The sequence below is a fragment of the Copadichromis virginalis genome, linkage group LG7 (assembly GCF_057382275.1).
Source record: "Copadichromis virginalis isolate Kocher_CV1m ecotype Utaka linkage group LG7, C_Virginalis_male_GT1.1, whole genome shotgun sequence".
NCBI lineage: Eukaryota > Metazoa > Chordata > Actinopteri > Cichliformes > Cichlidae > Copadichromis > Copadichromis virginalis.
The window spans coordinates 35,649,096-35,671,007 of NC_140624.1; the positions used below are offsets into that span (position 1 = coordinate 35,649,096).

General features: G+C 38.6%; 2 protein-coding genes across 2 annotated transcripts in view; both read left to right on the forward strand.

Annotated features, from left to right (window-relative positions):
* Positions 1-15,545, forward strand: part of LOC146705518 (uncharacterized) — an 82,030-nt gene extending 66,485 nt beyond the window's left edge. Inside the window, exons 48-68 of the mRNA XM_085461008.1 lie at positions 247-300; positions 398-451; positions 917-1,024; positions 1,190-1,243; positions 1,343-1,396; positions 1,548-1,601; positions 2,573-2,626; positions 2,899-2,952; positions 3,043-3,096; positions 3,251-3,304; positions 3,471-3,524; positions 3,804-3,857; positions 3,991-4,044; positions 4,614-4,631; positions 4,911-4,964; positions 5,342-5,404; positions 5,690-5,855; positions 8,682-8,791; positions 9,645-9,725; positions 11,007-11,189; positions 12,767-15,545. Of these exons, the coding sequence (XP_085317134.1) occupies positions 247-300; positions 398-451; positions 917-1,024; positions 1,190-1,243; positions 1,343-1,396; positions 1,548-1,601; positions 2,573-2,626; positions 2,899-2,952; positions 3,043-3,096; positions 3,251-3,304; positions 3,471-3,524; positions 3,804-3,857; positions 3,991-4,044; positions 4,614-4,631; positions 4,911-4,964; positions 5,342-5,404; positions 5,690-5,855; positions 8,682-8,791; positions 9,645-9,725; positions 11,007-11,189; positions 12,767-12,916 (1,581 nt within the window). The 3' untranslated portion in view covers positions 12,917-15,545. The remainder of the gene's footprint in view (positions 1-246; positions 301-397; positions 452-916; positions 1,025-1,189; positions 1,244-1,342; positions 1,397-1,547; positions 1,602-2,572; positions 2,627-2,898; positions 2,953-3,042; positions 3,097-3,250; positions 3,305-3,470; positions 3,525-3,803; positions 3,858-3,990; positions 4,045-4,613; positions 4,632-4,910; positions 4,965-5,341; positions 5,405-5,689; positions 5,856-8,681; positions 8,792-9,644; positions 9,726-11,006; positions 11,190-12,766) is intronic.
* Positions 15,546-19,717: 4,172 nt separating this feature from the next.
* The window catches only part of man1b1a (mannosidase, alpha, class 1B, member 1a), a 30,193-nt gene continuing 27,998 nt past the window's right edge, over positions 19,718-21,912 (forward strand). Inside the window, exons 1-2 of the mRNA XM_085463203.1 lie at positions 19,718-20,028; positions 20,605-20,747. Of these exons, the coding sequence (XP_085319329.1) occupies positions 20,646-20,747 (102 nt within the window). The 5' untranslated portion in view covers positions 19,718-20,028; positions 20,605-20,645. The remainder of the gene's footprint in view (positions 20,029-20,604; positions 20,748-21,912) is intronic.

Consider the following 21,912-nt stretch of genomic DNA (forward strand, 5'->3'; position numbering starts at 1 on the left):
AGATTGGCCGTATGCTGCCAACACCACCCCTTTCATGTGAACTGGGGAAACCCCGAGTTAAATTAGCACATTGATAACCAGCTAAATGTGATCCTGTATCCTGATCAGTGAAGTGAATCCAGATAACAGAAAGCTACCCTGGGTATGCTGAACGTATTTCTGGTATAGGGCCCAGAACCTGCAGAGCTCTGTTTAAAGAAATACTTAAGCAGTGATTTGAAAAGGTCTTCATCCATGTCTCTCTAGGGCGAGCATGGGCCCGTAGGAATTACTGGACCGCCGGGTTCAGCAGGCCCTCAGGTAAACTTTTTATTCCTTTTAATATTTTTTTTAACTTAGTGTGTAGAACATATATATATGTAAAATTAAATTTACTTTCTCTTTCTCATGTTTCTAGGGGATAATGGGGTCACGTGGTGTCAGAGGAGATCCTGGGAGGCTCGGACCACCTGTAAGTGCCTGCTAGTATCAGAAAGTTGTTTCAAAGTTTCAAACTAATATTTCAGCATTGTGCTACTTTCTGTTCTATCCCAGCAAACATCAGTCAGTTAAGTGTTTGAGTCAGAACTTTATTTTCAAGTAATTTAAAGAAAGGTCGAGCAGAATACTACAACAGTCAAAATTTTTATTACGATCTTTAAAATAAATAATCGCCAAAGTAATTTAATAAACGCCTTTGACCACTGAAGTACCTGCAGGTGTACAAGATGTACTGTGTACAAGAGGTGTACTCAGCACAGTTCTTTACTTTACCTGGCATCTAATTGTATACAGGATTATACAGAAGCATTCTACTTCAAAATCACATTCTCTTATGTTATCTTATGTTAAATGTAATCAGATTTGAAGGGCAAGGAAAAATCAAAGATGTTACTAATATGTCACAAGACTTGTACCACATTTGTGACTCCTGCAGGGTCCAGTAGGACATGCAGGACCAAAGGGACACGAGGGAAGTAAAGGAGAGCCTGGGGAACTGGGACTCAAGGGAGAGCCAGGACCTCCAGGCCCACCAGGGGAGCCGGTTAGTTTGATTTAGGTCTTATATGTATACTCCACTGTATAACATTTATTAAAATATAATTGTGCGTTGCCATCTTAATAATAACATTAAATCTAAAAACTGCATCTGTCTATAATATATGACCTCTTAAAAACATCCTCATATTAATATTGATCACTTGTGCAGGGCGATGATGGTCTTCCAGGAATTCAGGGTCCTGAGGCTCTGCCGGGGTTAGAGGTGAAAACCAAACCACTATTTTGAATTGTAAAGACTGCACTTTTCCTGCTTAACAGCCCTGACTTTGTAACTTCTCTTTCTATCTTCTCTTTTCTTTAGGGGCCTCCTGGAGAGGTGGGACCCCAGGGCCTCCCAGGTCCTATAGGTGTTCCTGTGAGTGCAGTTTAAAGCATAAAGTCACTATAGATGATGAAAACATGCCAGCTTGTTTAAAATTACTGTTCCTGGTTACAGAGTGTACACACGATGTGTTTGTGTGCCTGAAAGAAAGCCGCTAATGAGAAAAAAAAAATTGTCCTTGCAGGGAGTTCAAGGAAGACCGGGACCTGAAGGCAAACAGGGCATGAAGGGGGAGAAGGTACAATTATCATCTATCTTATCTATCTAATCTATCTCAGCTAGCAACAAGTGCACAAAACACTAAAGAGGCCCTACTAATGTGTTGCACAAAATGCAATATTCAGCTGCACCCACACGGGAAGCATTTTGCAGCAATATGGTGACCACAGAACACAGAAGATGAATGACATTTGATAACTTAAGCAACTATGGGCAAAAAAATGATGATTCCAGCAAGAGTCACATGACAGGGTAGTAACCTGGAATGCCTATAATCACCTTTCAGCTTTAAAGTAATGCGCAACAAGTTTCATGAGACATTTGCCTATTCTTATGATTCCTCATAAAAATGGACAAAATGCCTATATCTTCTTTACTGTCACCTTTGGGTGCCATATATTTGAGTGTATATACATTCTTGGCTTTTGTGTCTGTGAAGGTTCTCAGTCATCCAGGTCATCGTAGTCTAAGGAGCTTGGAAAGAAAAAAGCGTCTGGACTTCTTTAAGTTGCTTGAAGACGTTTCACCTCTCATCCGAGAAGCTTCTTCAGTTCTAAGGTCAAATGGTGGAGAGTCCCAGATTTAAACCCAGTGGGAGTTTCCCCCCAAAAAGGGACAAAGGACCCCTGATGATCCTCTACCTAATCACATGAGCCAAGGTGTGAAAACAGGTGTGGGTCACAATCAGCCAGGGTTTCGGGTGAGCTCATTGTGAAACCTGGCCCCACCTTATCATGTGATTTACTGAGGTCAGATGGCCCAGGGTGTGAGTGGGCGTTAAGGCATCTGGGAAGGGATCTCAAAACTGGATTATAGATGGTAGACAGTTGGTGTCGTAAGCCACCGCCTCTGCTCAAAGATGGTCGCTCACAGTGGACATAGATGGCTTCTTTCACTCCTCTTTCAAACCATCTGTCCTCTCTGTCCAAAATGTGAATTCTTGGCTTTTACTTTTCAAATAACTTTCCCACTTTGTGTTTTGCTCCACAGGGAGAAGAAGGCAAGACTGGTTCACCAGGGAAGAGGGGTCATGTTGGAAGGAGGGTAAGGTCAACGAAAGGTTTATGTAATGTAAGGATGTAGCGCCATAGTTTAGTCATTTACATGCTAACAAGCAAAATATTCCCCGTGTGACTGTGGGAGGAGGAACAAATTCTCTGGGAGTTATGTTGAGAAGAGTATCCACTGTATACAAAGTGACTGGAACTAGCTTTAAGGATGTAACAGTGAGTCCACAGTTGTGATGAAGCTAAGATGATCTCTATATTATCAATATTATTACTTTTCTTTTTTTATCATGGCGTATTCATCCTCAGGGAAAAAGGGGAAAGGCTGAAGTCAGAGGGCCCAGGGGAGAGAGAGGACCAAAGGTGGGAACACAACTATATGCTTTGTGTAACCCCTACAGTTGGTTTAAATATGAGATATGACCTAACAGTAGACTGTGCTTTATTGTTTAGGGTGAAAAGGGAGACACAGGACCGGTGGGGCTCCCTGGATGGTCAGGACTCATTGTAAGTGAATTTGTGCACCTACCCATCCATACATCATTGTTGAAATTGCTTCTTCATTGGTCTACCACATTCAGTGAGTTGGAGACAAATGGATGATTTTAACAAATAGAATGCGTTTATTTTTATGTGATGTGTTTTTGTGTTCTTTACCAAGGGAATCCCCGGCTTACGTGGAGAGTCAGGTGATCAAGGTCAAAGGGGTGAAAAGGTAAACAAGTAAAAAGATAACTAAGACCGACTACAGTACTGTTCAAAAGTCTTGGGTCATCCCTTAGTTCTTTATGTTTTGCTTCCAACTACTTATTCAGGCTTTCTAAAGGTCTTTCAAAGTGTCTTTCATCCTGTCTGTTAACATATGTTTCATATCTTCTTAGGGTGACAAAGGAGACATGGGACTGCCTGGACTACCTGGAGTTGATGGCATGAAGGTAGGAGCAGTTAACAGATTTAAACAGTCGTAAACAAAACAAACAGGATCATTTAAGTTGTAGTCTTTTGTGGGATGTAAATGACTGTTTAATATGTTTGGATATATCAAGATAATTTGGAAAATAACAAAAGGAAGACAAATGCCAAATGGGATTCACATAGTGGTTCATTCTGATCAAAGAACGCTCATCCAGGTGGTTCTGGTTTTTATTTACTGGGGCCATTAAAAACACTAGAAACATTACATCACTGCTGCTTTGGGATTTTCCTTTTTTTAGGGTATCCGTGGTCCTGTTGGATTGCCTGGTCCAGAGGGTCCAAAAGGGGAACAGGTACACAAAAAAAGACTGCAGCATTGTTAGCTCTCGGGTTTAAAGCCTTGAATTTTCCCATGTGTAACTGTGTTTAAATGATGTTAAAGACTGACAGATGTTTATGTTTCTCACTATACTGATGTTGTCTTAGGGAAACATTGGTCTGCCAGGGCCCAGGGGCATGTCAGGGATGCCAGGATTGCCTGTAAGTATTATCTCTCTCTAAATCTTTAATATACTTTTGAGTATGGCAAGCTTATGCAACATCTTTTATTCATGATACATTTTTCAGCCCTCTTTAACTGTTGTATTTTTCTTTTTCTGTTTGTCATTTTCCCCCCTCTGATATGCAAAGTTTAGTCAGGAAGATATATCTTGGACTTTTTCAATATTTTATGTTTTCAATTCAAGAATTTCACATGTTTTGCTCAGACACTTTTTGCCAGGGTATGTCTGAAAAATGAAGACAAATGTTATTGTTTTATAATAACCGCTGCAATTTCTGCACAAAGGCAGACTGCTGTCTGTTAGCCTACCCTGTTCTTCAGCTACCAGCCTGTGAAATCAATCATCATTCAGAAGCACTTTATAACTGTTCAACCCACTGTGTCTTAAGAAAAAAAAATGTCCATTGACTAAGATTATAAAATCAGCAAGGGTACAGGTGACAGGCTCTTAATGCAGCTGATAAAAGCAGTCGGAAGTCGATAAATGCACTTCATACTGAAAAATCACACTAATGCCCTTTTCTTCCCCTGTCCTCTGTTCTTGCAGGGTTTGTTTGGATTAAAGGTATGAAACCATCACCTCCAGCTCTCTTGTTCTTCTATATCAAACACTCTTCAGCTCTTACTCACCACTCTGTGAAGAAAATGGCCTGTTCCCCCTTTTTTAAGTGACTCACATAATCATAAAGATGTCACACTTGGAAGTTGGCAGTCTAATGTGATCATGCAGCAGTCTTTATTTCCTTATCGGTGTATGTGATAATTAACAGTTTGATATTGCCATGTGGAAGAGTACGGAATTGTATTGTTATATTGTTGCTATTATATATAATTCTCCCTGCAGGGATTGAAAGGCTACCAAGGTCTGCCTGGTCCATCTGGCAGGAAGGGGCTGCCGGTAAGTCTACAACAGATGGGTAAAAAACACTAGGTTATCATGTTTGCTCTAACAATGCAAACAGTTTTCTGTCTGTTGCAATACCTGGGTGCAGGGCGTTCCCATCTTTCCTACTTCATCTGATCTGGGTGGAGTAGAAACTGTGTTTGCCCCAAATTTGCTCTCATGGGTTAGCAAAGCTTGTTTGGAAAGCTTGAAACAAAACCCAAACAAGGGTGTACAGTTTAATTCTAATTACCCTGAATTACATTATACTAAGATATTATAACAGAATTATTCCCAGTTATGTCAAATGATTGATATAATACTTTTTATCTATTTTGGCTAGTTTATAATAGTTTCGGTTTAGTCATTTGAAGATTAATCTTGTGTTTTAGGGTCCACCTGGCATTCCCGGACTTCCCGGAAAGTCACTGAACATGACCTTGTCTCAGCTCAAGGCAAGTAGTTTCTAAACTGTATTGCCAATTATATGTTGGAATTGTTGTTTTCTGTTACGAAATATTCGATTAAAATTGCACATTAAAAAACATTTCTTTCCAACAACTGGAAACAGTATGTGTTTAAAAAAGAAAGACAGAAATTAAAGATATAGAGATATAAAGAAATAAGAATTTTTTAAAAACCCCTTCATATCAAAATCATTATTTTTCATTAAATTTACATGGGCTCTAAACATTAAACTTGGCCGAATCATATTCTCCTCATTGTCTTCCCATATCCAGGACCTCATGTACATGTCAGATAAGCCCAACTACCTTCTGATCCAGACGTTGCTGGATACTCTTCAGGAGGAGCTTCGGCTGCTTTTGGATCCTCCTGATGGCAGCAAAGAGCATCCAGCTACTACCTGTCTGGAGCTCTGGCTCTGTCACCCTGAATACAGCAGTGGTCAGTTACTGAAACTTTAAAGTAAACACTAAAGCAACACTGAACGATTGTGAACGATCCCCAAGCTAGATGGAGTAAAAAAAGGGTTAAATGAGTGTCTCCTGCTCCATTACAGCTTTGTGCTATAATAGAATAGATTTACAGAATAGAATACATTTCAGAGGAGAAATGAAAAAAGATTAATTTATTTTTCTCTTATTTGGTTTTGAGTAAAAGCTAAAGTGAGGCTTTGTAGATGATTGACCTGTATATTCTCTGTGTAGTGTGGTTCAGCGTGTGGTTTAGGCCATCTAAACCAGAACTTCACCTTACAACAAAGCGTCCATCTGTTTCAGTACTTCTAAAATAATTTGAGTCATATAATCAACAAGCAGAATCTATTAGGTTCACCTCCACCTCTTTCCCAAGGTCAGCTCTGATAGGCTCCCTGTGCTCATAGTTGGATAAGCTGCTTAAGATTATGGATTAAACCTATTTATACTATTTATACATACATATTGTTATTAGAGCAAAACCAGTTGAAGTGCTTTGGTTTTTAACATTACCCCTGTACTTCACCTACCTCCGAAGCATGGAGGGTAAGTAGCCTTGTGAAATGTTTGCATTTATTTAGGCTCATTTAACACAGATGGTAGATTTAAATTCTTGTCTTGCTGTTTATGCTTTACTGCCACTTTGCTAAGAGTCCCTAAGTGCTGATATCAAGTTTCAAAATCAGTTTGTTTCAAATAACATCACCCAGTAAAATGCATGAATTCTTTTCCCAGCAGCATTGTGTATATAGAAAAATGCTTTGTTTTAAAATAAATGTTATTTTCCATTTATGACTTTTTTCCCTTTGAAGAGATTATTAACTTTATTTTATCTATTTTATCAGCATATAATATATTGACAAATACATACATACTGTACAGTGGTGCAAAAAAGTATTTAGTCAGCCACCGATTGTGCAAGTTCCCCCACCTAAAATGATGACAGAGGTCAGTAATTTGCACCAGAGGTACACTTCAACTGTGAGAGACAGAATGTGAAAAAAAAATCCATGAATCCACATGGTAGGATTTGTAAAGAATTTATTCGTAAATCAGGGTGGAAAATAAGTATTTGGTCAATAACAAAAATACAACTCAATACTTTGTAACATAACCTTTGTTGGCAATAACAGAGGTCAAACGTTTACTATAGGTCTTTACCAGGTTTGCACACACAGTAGCTGGTATTTTGGCCCATTCCTACATGCAGATCTTCTCGAGAGCAGTGATGCTTTGGGGCTGTCGCCGAGCAACACGGACTTTCAACTCCCGCCACAGATTTTCTATGGGGTTGAGGTCTGGAGACTGGCTAGGCCACTCCAGGACTTTCAAATGCTTCTTACGGAGCCACTCCTTTGTTGCCCGGGCGGTGTGTTTTGGATCATTGTCATGTTGGAAGACCCAGCCTCGTTTCATCTTCAAAGTTCTCACTGATGGAAGGAGGTTTTGGCTCAAAATCTCACGATACATGGCCCCATTCATTCTGTCCTTAACACGGATCAGTCGTCCTGTCCCCTTGGCAGAAAAACAGCCCCATAGCATGATGTTTCCACCCCCATGCTTCACAGTAGGTATGGTGTTCTTGGGATGCAACTCCGTATTCTTCTTCCTCCAAACACGACGAGTTGAGTTTATACCAAAAAGTTCTACTTTGGTTTCATCTGACCACATGACATTCTCCCAATCCTCTGCTGTATCATCCATGTGCTCTCTGGCAAACTTCAGACGGACCTGGACATGCACTGGCTTCAGCAGCGGAACACGTCTGGCACTGCGGGATTTGATTCCCTGCCGTTGTAGTGTGTTACTGATGGTGACCTTTGTTACTTTGGTCCCAGCTCTCTGCAGGTCATTCACCAGGTCCCCCCGTGTGGTTCTGGGATCTTTGCTCACCGTTCTCATGATCATTTTGACCCCACGGGATGAGATCTTGCGTGGAGCCCCAGATCGAGGGAGATTATCAGTGGTCTTGTATGTCTTCCATTTTCTGATGATTGCTCCCACAGTTGATTTGTTCACACCAAGCTGCTTGCCTATTGTAGATTCACTCTTCCCAGTCTGGTGCAGGTCTACAATACTTTTCCTGGTGTCCTTCGAAAGCTCTTTGGTCTTGGCCATGGCGGAGTTTGGAGTCTGACTGTTTGAGGCTGTGGACAGGTGTCTTTTATACAGATGATGAGTTCAAACAGGTGCCATTCATACAGGTAACGAGTGGGGGACAGAAAAGCTTCTTACAGAAGACGTTACAGGTCTGTGAGAGCCAGAGATTTTCCTTGTTTGAGGTGACCAAATACTTATTTTCCACCCTGATTTACGAATAAATTCTTTACAAATCCTACCATGTGAATTCATGGATTTTGTTTTCACATTCTGTCTCTCACAGTTGAAGTGTACCTCTGGTGCAAATTACTGACCTCTGTCATCATTTTAAGTGGGGGAACTTGCACAATCGGTGGCTGACTAAATACTTTTTTGCCCCACTGTATATGTTGGTACATATATTAAGGTATATTTGTATATAAATGATAATGAATATGGGTAATTCTATTTGACTATCAAAGATCCAAATTTGCAGATCGTCAGCAATCCTGTTGCTTGTTGCCACGGGGATATTAATAGTTCACAGAAGACATATTTTTACACTCCAGCCTCTTTAATGCTTTCCTTTTACAGGCCAGCATGTTGAAGTTCTTGTGCTCCCTGTATTTCACTGCTTTTACTGTCAGCATGGAGCATACTGTAATACTTTGATCCCTGGGTTTCTCATTCATTTCCTGCTAACCTTTCTGTACAGGAATGTATTACATTGACCCCAACCAGGGCAGTCCTGCCGATGCCCTGCTGGCTTACTGCAGCTTCTCTTCCACATCAAAACAGACCTGCCTTCATCCTCAAGACTCTCAGGTATAAAGACATCAGCAGAGAAAGTCTGCAGGAAATTGTACCTCTGAATCAAGGACATGGCCACTATCATTTAATGTATTTGTATTGTAGGTGAATCATCATTCACCTCATGCTTCTGCAGTAGTGACTTTAACTTGAATCTGTATCTTTGTCTCTAAACAGGAAATTTCTTTTGCACTTTTACACTTTTTCTCCTTTTTTCAACTTAAGTGTGAACAGTTATGAAGCTATGAGTGGGAATAACGTAGTAATAAGCACTTAAAAATGTTTGATTTGCTAATTTCAATGCTGAGATCTTCTGTACCCTAGAAATGATCAGATTTGACAATTCCAAAATTTCTTGTCTCTTATATAAAACTAAATTCAATGAGCTACATCAAATATATTAGATAAAATGTATTTAACTGAATTTGCATGTCACCCCTCATTTATTAAATGTTTCAAATTTAATCTGTTTGCATCAGTCAGAGGTATGCATGAAGAAAACTAAGTTGTCTGGTTGCAGGAAGGAATGAAGCAATGCATGGCTAAATTACTTTATATTCATCTGAAGGGTATCAGGTCATGTAAAGGACAGAAACTATTATTATTCTCATTGTATTGTGTTTTCCTGGTTTCATGGTTGGTTCAGTCTGTTTAAAACCACAAAACACACTCACCTTTCACCCTATCTACTCTAATATAGTCCAGCCTACATAAATAATTGACTCACTCAACCAAAGAGAAATGTGAATTGGTTTCGGTTAGCATGAGTCGAATACTGCTTTAGTCATGTCTGAGCAGCATGGTAATTCAGGATTTCATTAGCAACAGTCTGAAAACGAAATTGTGCCTTCTTTTCATCTGCCTACAGCTGCCAACGAAAGCGTGGATGGAGGACTTTTCCGAGGAAGGATCTTTTCAGTGGCTCAGCAAGCTGAATCAGGGATTTCAGGTGAGTGAATACCTCTGGGTGTCACTGCCAAAATTAAACATTAATTCTAGGGCCTGGGTTCTGCTAGGCAAGAAGTTCTTGGTGTTACATTTATAAAGTTGGCTAGATGAACAAAATAGGCAAAAGTTTCTAAAGTGGGGAAAATGTACTCTCACATTATTAGGTAAACATGTTCAACTGCTTGTTAACACAAATATCTAATTAGCCAATCATGTGGCAGCAGCTTAATGCATGTAGACATGGTCAAGACGACCTGCTAAAGTTCAAACCAAGCATCAGAACAGGGAAAAGAGACACTGCTAATGACATGGTGTCATGTATATGTAGTGGAGATGAGGACCCAAATGCACACTCACAGACTGACAGAGTTAAACAAAAAATGAGCCATTTATTTGGACTGTTGACCAAAATACAAAAGATGAAACACAAAAATACAAAAGGGAACTAAAAAAAGGCTACTTACAGAAACCTAAACTGGGAATAAACGCTAGGGAAAATGCCACTGAAGCTGGGAAACACAAGGCAAAAAACATCAACTGATACTCTGCTGTATATATAGACGGCAACTACATATTTCTAAAAGGGTGACCGGGGGACTGGAAATAGAAAATAGAGGAAAACGAGACACAGCTAAACAGAATCAAAGCAGACGAGATAAAAGAAACAAAACTCTAGACAACAAACAAGGAACCACAACCTCCCAACAACAAACAGGAAGTGAGATAACTAAATGGGGAAAACACAGACATGACTGGACTAAATACAAGGGAAAAGACACAAGAGGATGAAACACTGGGAGAAGAGCTAAAGTCTAAAGCATGGATATCAAAAATAAGGCCCTGGGGCCAGAGTCAGCCTTCTGAAGACATTTGTTGCCATCAAAGATCATTTGATGCCTTTCTTTTTTAAATAAAAATGTATTTTATGCTTGAGTAAATAAAACACCCTCTAAAACACTGATATTCAGTTGTTACTGGACACATATACATTGAGTTCATCGAACTTGATTTGCTGAAACAGTCGCCTCCTGGAGCTGGGACTGCAGGTTCCACTTGAGCTTGTAAATATGGTTGGAAACCAAAATAATGATCTAAAATAGGCTAAACAGCTGGAAACACCTCACATTACACAAAGAAAACAGGAGATGATAACAATAATAATAATGCATTTATATTACCACACATATAATTAATGTATTTTTTTTTCAGTTTTCCTTCTATTTAGTGTCTTTGGCCTGATTTATAATAAAGCATTTCTGATAACTCTAATATGTTTTTATAGTTTTATTATCAAGGTGCTAATGTGGTCCAGATGCGCTTTCTGAGATTGCACAGTGGCACAGCTGTACAGAAGGTTACCTACTCCTGCCACCCAGGACACAGACTGGGCCCGGCCTACCGAGATGTCAAATTCCTCACTGACTCAAGGACACAAAGTTACCTCGGAGCAGTTCAAGATTGTGTGGTATGTAACAGAACTACTGAAAAATATCTTCCTATTTGACTTTTTTTCACCTCCTTTTTGCCAGATTTGCAAAAGGTTGGACAGATTAACTCAACATGGGCAGGGTGTAGAAGGACATAAAGCTCTGTTAATCCAAGATAGTTTGGAAGGAATTCCCAAAGGCCCAAAATAAAAAAAATTTATTAAAACAAAAAATAAAATACTGTGTACTGTACTGAAGATCCTGAATGTTTTATATGTAAGTAAATGGCATGTGGTTTGTGGAGCTCAATGTGCAAAAAATACATACAGTTTTCAAAAATCAGGACTTGCTTATTAAACAAAGAAAAAAGAAGAAAAGTAGTTTCATGTAAAATGGCATAAATGTGTCAGTCTGCTATCAGTTTGTGACTGAATGGGGTCAAGTTGGCAATTAAATGCAATCTGTTTGTGAGAACACAGTGATTAACTGTGATGAATTGGCAAAAAATCTGTATCGATCTGCGTATTAGTTAATTAGATTTAAAGTACAGCCAAAGCATCACAGATTTGAGACAGAAATTCCAAAAAACCTTCACAAATAGGAGTTTGGTTACTGCAGTCGTACTGAAGCTGTATTTTTTGGTCCTGTTTATGCGTACATGTCATTCTGTCACTCTGTGTGTAAACACAATACCTTTAAAAGTTTTAAATAAATTCTGATACAACTTTATTCAAGTGTACAGTGGGGTCATCCGTTCAAAATTGGCTTACAATACAATTTCATTTATATAGCACATTTAAAAAACCACAGGTATGCCAAAGTGCTTCACAGAACGAGTTAGAGCAATAATAAATACAAATACAAATAAAATATACTAACAGGCGGGTGACATAACTAACCAATAATACACCAGGCATAAGGCCAAAGTGATAATAACGCTATATCAAGTATTTTAAAACTGTTTCTTACAGTCATTGTTTATATTGTCAACATGTAGGCGTATAGAGAATGATATATGAGGATTCTAAATATCGCAATATTTTATCATGACTTTGTTCTGTACATTACAATTACAGGTTATAATCATTTAAAAACACAACAGTTTGAATACATGTACAATGACCCTGAATAAGATTTACTTTGGGTTTTTTTTTTTTTAAAACAAAGTAAACTTCCTGATCAAAACCTTTTTTTCACTTAATATTTATGACTAAACATTTAAATGAATTTTACTAAACAATTAAAAGAATGCTACAAATATAATATATTCACATAAATAAAAATAGTAAAAAAAATATTTATATTCAAAATGATATCAGGTAATGGGTTTCAACTGGGAAGATAAGAAAAGGCTGCACTTTTTAATGCAATAAAAGTGCATTTCAATACTATTCCCTTAAAAGTAAATATTGGTCCGAGACTGAGCTGTGTGGGTGGGGGGTTGCACTCTCGCAGTTATGCTTGTTTCTTTGATCTTAACAGAGAGAGTTTATGTATGTATGTATACCATTTATGTATATTCAATTCAAGAGAAAGAGAAACTTATCTAAAGCTGATCTCTACTTAGGGTTTACTACTGTAAATGTTCAAATGTAATCTATTTTTGGTTCATCAGCCTGGAGAGGAGATGGAGTCTGGTCCTCGGGAGTCTGTGCTGGAGTTTGAGGACCTCCATCTCCTTCCTCTGAGAGACGTGGCACTAATGGGAGGAGGAAACGCGACATACCAGTTTGGCCTCACTGTTGGACCTGTGTGTTTCAGCTAGAGGTGGGAGAAAACTGTACCATCCCGGAAGACTCTCAGGTCCAGGACACAAACTCTCTTTAAATCATGGACAAGTGGAACCTTCCAGTCTGTGAAGTTTTTGCTTCTTTATCCTCTAGTGTTGGAGGATTTTATCCCTCAAGTTCAGTGACTTTGTATGACTGAATCTTTGAGGCCAATAGTGCCCCCAGGCTTTTTTTCACGGAGAAGGCAATTTCGTTTACAGAGACATTAAATAATTTAAGTGTATGTTTTTTTTTTAGTTTTTTTTTTACAAGCATCCTTTATACAGTGTTTTGTTTTTTGTTATGCAGTTGTGCAGGGATAGTGTTACAGCTTGCTCACTGTATATATAAAACGTCAGACTGTCCTCACTGATGTCTATAACAATGTGTTCTTTATAGGGACACGGCTTCTGGTGTCCCATAGGCCTGTAAAGCTCTCACTGTAAATCCACTGTTCTAGTACTGTAAGTGAACCTAGGTGTCATTTTTCTCAAGGTGCTAATTTTATTCAAAAGACCACCATTTATTTAATACAAAAACCAATAGAAAGGGACAGTTATGTTACTTGATTTTACCTGTCTGTTGTCAACAAGACCAACTGTCTTCATCTCTTGAAATACAAATTATTGTTTATTGTTTTCAATGTTTAATGTTGCTATGTTTTTTTTTGTTTCCTTTCTTTAAATTTGTCTCAGGTATGACTACACATGTTGGCACTGAATCCGATGTTGCCACTCTGTTGTCCAGTTTTGTAGTTTGGCCTTTAAACCAAACCTAGAAAATCTTGATTTCAAACATTGGATAAATACACATAATCCAACAGTGATTTGCTAATGGTAAATGAAAACATAATATGTGATTGTCCACCCCTCATCTTGTAGCTAGAGATACTCACCAGAGAACTAAATGTGATGCAGCACGAGAAAAGACCAAGTATCATGGCTGTGCACAGAAACAGCCAAGAAACAACCAGACTTTCTAATATTTCCCATGTTTATGATCACTGCCTGCAAATATCTCTCAAAACAATATCTGTGAAATGCATTTTATTCAAGAGTTTAATATGCATAACTTTGCATATAAGCAACACACAGTTTTGGTCCACATGCTCATCCAGCAAAGCTCTCGGCTACAAGGGGGAAATCCTCACTCAGCACAGCCGTATGGGGTGAGTTGGCCAGCCAGCCAGTGAAATGTCATCTCTGTTGTGGGCAAAAGACCTGCAACTGACAAATAAAGGCTATCTCATCTCATCTCATCTCAAATGTGGCCCTTTAGCGATGCTGGTGGCTTTTCTGACTTGTGGCGGCAACGCTGTGTGGCTTGTGATCCATTGGCAGTCGCTACAAGTGACTGTTAATCTATTTGCATCATTACTGAAGTAGAATAATTTACAGAACGGATACAATTTCAAATAGAAAATAAAGATAGATAAATGTTTTTGGACGCTAATATAGAAGTTTTTAAATTTTAGGAAACCAAAACCTTAAAAATCTTGGACAAATGTGTATTTCTCCACAGCTGAAAATAGCTGGAAAAAAAGTAATTATTAACTCCAGATTCATTTGTGGTTGTGCATAGTATCATGGTGGCATAAAAATTGTAGCGCCCGTATGTCTCAGGTAATTCCTCAAAGTTTTTTTTCTAACAGAATTCCACTTCAGTTTAGAGAAAAGCATGATTGGTGTAATGACAGTTCTTCTTTTGGCTGCTTAGGTGTCACCCCAGTGGATCATCTTCCTCCATCTCTAGCTCTCCTGTCACAGCAACCCTCTGCATGTCCTCCTCCACTATATCCATGAACCTCCACTGAGGTCAACTTATTTTCCTCCTGCCTTCAGGAGCATCTTCAACATCCTTTGTCCAGTGTCCCTCCTTTTCACATGTCCAAATCATCTCAGCCTCACCTCTCTAACTTTGTCTCCAAACCGCTCAACCTGAGCTATCTTTCTGATGTACTCATTTCTAATCACGTCCATCCCGGCAAAAATCTTAACATCCTCAAATCCTGAAATCTGCCTTCTGTCATCTGTCTTTCTGTCAGTGCCACCATCTCCAAACCATGCATCATAGGTTTCACTACCACGACCATTAAATTTTGAGAAGATGTTTCCGCATCCAATAACTAAGTAGATAATTAAGTAAATAAACAAATTAGTAGTACATTTTGAATTGGGTTACACCTTGGAAACCATACAGGAAAAAAAAAAACTAAATTGTCAGACAAAAGTGGGTAATAATCCAATACAGTTTACCATCACATAGACTGCATGCAATGAAAGCCTGCAAAGATATGACTGGTCAATGCAACTACAAGTGGAAACCAGAGCTTTCAGTACCAATCCCTTGGTACATTCTATATATTCATATAGAGATTACCAGCCGTATTAAAGTTAATACTGGTTTCCAGCTCCATATTTGTAATTCATGTGCTTTACGACAGCAGCTTTGCATGATTCACAGTTGGAAAAAAATCCTTATTTACCTGACACTGATCCTTTGTGCAGCCTCAAACAGACTGTTTTGATTCCTTTCCCTTTAAGCCAGCTTTGTTGTGATTGGCTGTCCCTTGCAAACAGAATGTTCTGACAGCAAGTGGGTGGGTCTTCAGTGCTCACATCCAGAGCTTTGACTCAAAAATGACCATATTAATATTTATTCTGTCTTTGACATCACAGATCCAGTATAAGTAAAAGAAAAACAAAACAAAACGTAATCTAAGCATTTACAGCTCTCTCTAACACGTAGACCTTTTTTCCTTTTTTTTTTTTAAGAAATTACCATTTAATTTAAAAAAATTTAATCCACACTAGGTCTAGAAATATCCTGATTATCTAACTTACTGTTTGAAAGAAATCTCCGTCCCGGGTCATCCGTGGATCGGGTTTTCCTCCGAGGCGTGGGCACCTATAAGCAGAGTTTTGTCTTTACCCTATAAGATTCAAAATTATTCAAAGTAACACTCAGGTATGCCGTTCAGCAGGTTAGTTACGACGTCGGGAGTAGCTTGGGAGAACAAGGAAACACAGACTGCTTCAGGTTGCCTTCCCAAACCAACTCAAAGGTTTATTCATCATACAACAGTTTATATAGAGGAAAAAAAGGTTCGTGTGTCAGCAGATTCTCAGTTCAAACCGGTACAGACCAAATAAGGAAGCGTCTTCCTGCCCTCTGAGCAAAGAAGTATCCTTTGTATAGTTTATCAGTTCAGCTACAATTTATGATTATCCCAGCAAAATACACTCCTAGACATAGAATACAGAGTTCTTTCATTAGTGAATTCTGAAACAAACCACCTGGCCTTTAACAAGCCTTTTTCTAAGAGATAAAGAAGGGAGGATGGGAGTAAGGAAGTGATCTCTGTGGTATTTTCGACCTTGAGGTACCAGCCTGTGATTCTTACACATTAATTCTTGGGTCACAGACAAAGAGAAAAACAACTAGTAAATGGGCCTTATTGAGTAACAGTTTTCCTGTATAATATCACTATAAAACAATATCCTGTAAATGCTACCATGGTATCAAAATATCACAACACTGTTTTCCTCCATTTTCTTTAATGTCTTGGACAAAAAACTGCTGGAATCTGACAATCTGTCACATTTTAAATAAATGTTTCATAGCCTTCTCCCCCACACATGTAGTCCTACATCAGAGTTTTTACCCTTTTAACATGGGAAATGTGACATTCAACAATGTGAGAAGTGTTATGCAAACCAAAAAGTGAGACTAAACACATATAACCAGTAGTAGAGTAGTACCCTGACCCTGCTAAGATTCTTTGACTCACTGTTAAACAAAATTACCCACTTAGCTTTGAGAAATTTCTGTTTACCTGAATTTATTCCTTATTCAGTCTGAAAAGTGCTTGGGTCCAGTGGCAGGAGGAAAATCTCATAGCTACTCTACAGAATTTGTGCTTGTGTCCCAGAGTCGGTCAGCTGTGAGTGATGAGCAGTGTGCTGCAAAGTGTGCACGGAGAGTAAGATGTCAGGGAGTTGGTGGTGAGAGCCCAAACAACATCAGTCCAACTGGAGAACTAAAAAAAAACATCATTCTCAAACCAAAGTCTGCCGGGAACCAGAGAGCCAGAAGTCAACCAGATGAATTACAATTAAACATCTCAGTCACATTTGTTTCATTCTGGCTTTGTGTTAAATATGTAATATTTTCTTTTTTGTATTTAGATTTTATAATAGCATTTTATATGATTGCCTTAGCTGGCTGAGACTGATCATTCTTACTTTGCTTGTTTTGTAAAATTATCACTCTTAAAAATATGAAACAAAATGCTGGGCATCTAACTTGTGTGATCCCTCCATCAACTTGTTCAAAGTGTGTCAGCTGAATTAAAAAAATACATATACATAACCAAATATTGTCTCAGTTCAATTTTATTATTGTAAGTTTTGGAATTATTTGGTCAGTGAAAACCATCCAACATATTTTGAGTGTTTTTGATGAAACTAAGGTAGGAAGCTATAATTCTTTGATATATGAGAGTGTTAGAGGACTTACTAAACAAACGTATCTGACTTGACAGCATTAAAAAAGTGAAATTAAATGTTTAATAATTTTTGTGCTCAACCAAACAGTTGATTTGTCACTTTGTGGTGCTAATCCTAACATAACCTAAATGTTATTAAAATTGATTATTTGCCATAAAATCAGCCCACTGGACCCATTTTATTTATCCATTGCTGTTGATAAATTACATGTTAGCACAGCAAGAATATGCTGAAATAATTTCCTCAGTAAGTAATTTTTGTAACTTTCCGAGTTAATATTAGTAAATATGGTAAAAATCAAGAGTAACATGTGGAAATCAAAAATATCACAACTAATTACCGTTTGACCAAATTATAGTAGCTGGTAAATTAATATTATTAAGCTGTCAAAATTATAATTTCATGTTTAACTAGTACTATATGGACGCTAAGCAGTTAAAAGTCACATGCTCCTGTGGCAGATTTGTGAGCGGAGTCTCATGATATCATCCACCTTCAACCACAGTGTGTTTGAGGTCATGGTTTCATATGAAGCCAACGGGGCTGGCACTCTCCACCAGTATATTGCTAACAAACTAGATGAGTGGGGCTTTAAATTGTTCTGCCAAGCAAGTTCATCTGGCATCATCCACGACTTGCTGCTGTATCAAGGGGGATCTACATTCTTCAATGCTCCCCTCAGTGAAAAGGAACAGAAGCTACCTCTAAGGGGCCAAAGTTGTAGAAATCACTATGCAAACCCATAAAAGAAACTGAGGTCTTCACAAGTTTCAGCTTGGTCCAGAACTTGCACATGTCCTTGGGTGTCAGGTGCATTGGTACTGTATGACCAAACTGCACCGGTGGAGCTCCCCTGATGGCAGACAAAGACCTGATGAAGAAGGGCCATGGAGCCTGTGATTACAGGTCTGATGAAGGTCTGATTGCAGTAAAATGCCTCTTTCATTGGTCAAACGGTGGAGCAAAGAGTCCAATGCAAAGCTCACCATTTGATGCCCATCACTCATCCCTGTATATAATTAGCATATGGGAGGAACTGAGCTTTCTGATATGCTATAACACCTGTATAAGACAAGTTATAAGTCACAAGTTAAGGAGATGGCATATGCCACTGTTCGGATACATCCTTGACTTGAATTCCTGGTCTACAAGAGGGACTGTGCCCTAGTGGACCAGAAACCGATGGCTCTCAAAAGGTTTGTGCCTGGCTGTGTCTGAACCAAGTTAACAAGCCAGCATCTACAGTTGGACAACCATGATTCAGCTCTCCATGACCACAGAATAAATGCTACACCCTAAGACCCCAACGACCAAAACCAGTAGATGTTCTTGATTTGCACAGTTTTTGTTTTGTTTTTTAAAAACAAAAATTATTTTGCACAGTAGCATTCAATCAGAAGTAGCCTGAATGTGAGTATTTTGTGCTGCTGCACATTTTTCACAGTTGCAGATTTAAAATAAAAAATGTATTTTGTTGTTTGATATAATACTTTCCTTTGATGGAATGAATACTTTAAAAACTATAGGGTCTATTGAAAAAAAATTTGATTGTGGTTATTACTCACCCAAGTCAATAAGAAATGTAAACAAAAAAAATTGTTCCATTGCTCTTTTCTTAGTGTGGACCTTAAAGGGTTAAAATTTCAAGTTATGGCCTTGTAACTCAAACTCCAAAGTGAGACAATAACTTGAAATTTCAAGTTAATAAATTGAAAAATTCAGAGAAAGATCATACTGGATAAGGCATTGCACTTTAAGTCACAGAAAATTAAATATACAAAACAAGTTCACAAAAAATAAAGAAAAAGATATTATAAATATCTCAAAATCAAGGTCTCTATCATGAAAACTGCTCATAAAACTGACAGTAACAGATGAGCAGTGGCATGTGAAATAATTTCTTTTTATTATTTTAGAATGTATATAGTGGATGCGTTCATATAATGTGGTACTGAAGTTCCCCTGCTTTATTTATTTCTTAATAAATGATTAGATTTGGAGTCATTTTTTAGAAGATCTAATTATGACGCTGACATTTTTCGAATGTAAATCAAACGTAACTAAAACGGAAGTTTGTTTCCGCCACTGAATTACTAAATAAACAAACTTCAGGGTTGTACTGTTTAAACTAAATACATTTCTAAAACGATGTTACTAAAAATACTACAGAATGTGTTCAATGGAAAAAAAAAAGCTAAAATAAAGTTAAATGATGACCTGAAGCATAAAGCCAAATTCGTTAAGACACCGGGTTGTTACGGGTTAATTCAAACACTCTCAGATCACGTGCGCACATCACATGACCTACCTCGTCAGAGCTTGTCAGGTCTTTTCCGTATCTCCCTCTGCTTTCCTATCTCTTAACTTCAACCGTATTTCCTCCAGTTTATTTTGCTTGACATTTCATGTGGCAGCGGGTCTTATTGTGTGTTGCTCGAACACAGGACTGCGCTGCATGTTTGTTAACCTGCGTCTTGAATAAAATTTCGCTCCATTCAGAAACGACCCGAAGAGCCACAGCTAGCCTCTGGTAGCACGCTAGCAGCTGTTCAGTTTTGGGGATAATAGCGTCGCTGTGAGGCAGCCAACCAGGCACAAAGGTGAGAGGGAAGCAGCTGAGTGTTTGACTTCTGACTTGGACTCTGTGGTGTTATTTGCACAGCGTGACAGCGATGTGAGAAAAACTGAATTAACGTCGAGTCTTTTACGCTTTAGCTAGCATGGTGTTAAAAGGAAAAAGATGACTCGTACTGCCGTACACACGCTTACTTGCATCTTGATGATTGTCCTTAAAAGAATTACAGAGCATGTTAAAGTTTGGGTTTTTAAAATCCAGAGTTTTTATACTGCTTCCCAAAACATCACCAAGGAGCATGCACACACTACATCTCTTATGTGGGGGTGTATTTGTGCTGACACTGTCAGCACAAATAGAACTTATTTTATTGTTTATGAGTCCATCAGAAGAAGCAGCATAGTAAAAGGCTTGCATGTCAGGTGTACAAAAGCTGTCATGAAGCTGACTAATCTAATGTAAGCCAGCATGCTTACAGTTCTTACAATTGCAATGTGAAAGAATGTGTAAGGGAAAAAATGCTGAAATTGATGGATTTTACATTTACATTCCACTTTATTTCAGGGAATAGTCCTAACTTCGTGTGTTCTTCATTTCTTAGGGCAGGTTCTATGACATACGACCATCAACCCCGATCAGAGGATGTACCCGCCTTCCAGAAAGGACTTCATCTCTCTGACACTCAGTGACCCACACAGTCAGAACTACAACAATGGCAAACACCGAAGGCAGTCCTGCTGGAGAGTGAGTAGTCCTGTAATTTGATATACAGAGCTCAGCTGACGAATGAACGTGAAGTTTCTTAAAGATTTTAGAAACATGAAACAGGAATGCACGTATAATTATCTAAAACGGTGCCACCTAAAGAGGATTTTTAGGGCATAGGACTAGGAGTGACTTGGAGGCTGGAGTCGGCACTAAAAACTGGAATGAGAGGGTTAGAAAAGATAGTAAAGGCAAATAGCTAAAAATGTCAAAGTGGTTGAACTAGGCTTAAAAACACACACACACACACGCACACACATATCCAAAGGGAAAAGGAGAACCAGGTGCTGATAGTACACTGCAGAAAGTCTCAGACTGTCTTAGCGACATACATTGCTGGATGTCTCTGAACTTTCTCAAACTAAATCATGACAAAACCGACATTAATTAATCTTCGGTAAGCAGGACTCTATTAGTCTCATAAGAAACAATTTGGGCCCATTATCAGCTAATGTACATCCCCATGTAAAAAATCTTGGTTTCATTTTTGATTCCACTCTCAAGCTGGACAAGCAAATGAATTCAGTTGTTTGTGGCAGTTTTTTCCAACTCAGGAGCATTTCTAAACTCAAAAATATCCTGTCATCTAAAGACCTGGAAACTGTTATCCATGCTTTCATATCGTCACGTCTTGACTATTGTAACTCTCTCTATTTAGGCATTTGTCACTCAAGCCTGCAACTTGTTCAAAATGCAGCCACAAGGCTCCTGACGGGTACTAGAAAGAGAGAGAATATTACCCCAGTACTCGCATCTCTACGTTGACTACCAGTTAAACATAGAATCGATTTTAAGGTTTTACTATTTGTTTTTAAAGCTCTCCATGTTTTGGCTCCAGGTTACATTTCAAATTCAAATTTTATTTGTCACACACACACAACCATACACAGTATGACATGGGGGTGAAATGCTTGTAGCTGTGCAATGCCCGACCATTAAATGAAGTTAACTTAGAAATTTACAGTAAAAAATGTGCAAATAGCAGAAAGAGATTATAAAGATTATAAATAATAGGAAATGTGTGGTGGTGCGTGTGGTGATGTGATGTGTGTCCAGTCTTATAGTGATGTGTGTGGGAGAGTCCAGTGCTACACCTGGTTCAGGCCCCGAATAGCCTGGGGGAAGAAGCTCCTCTTCATTCTCT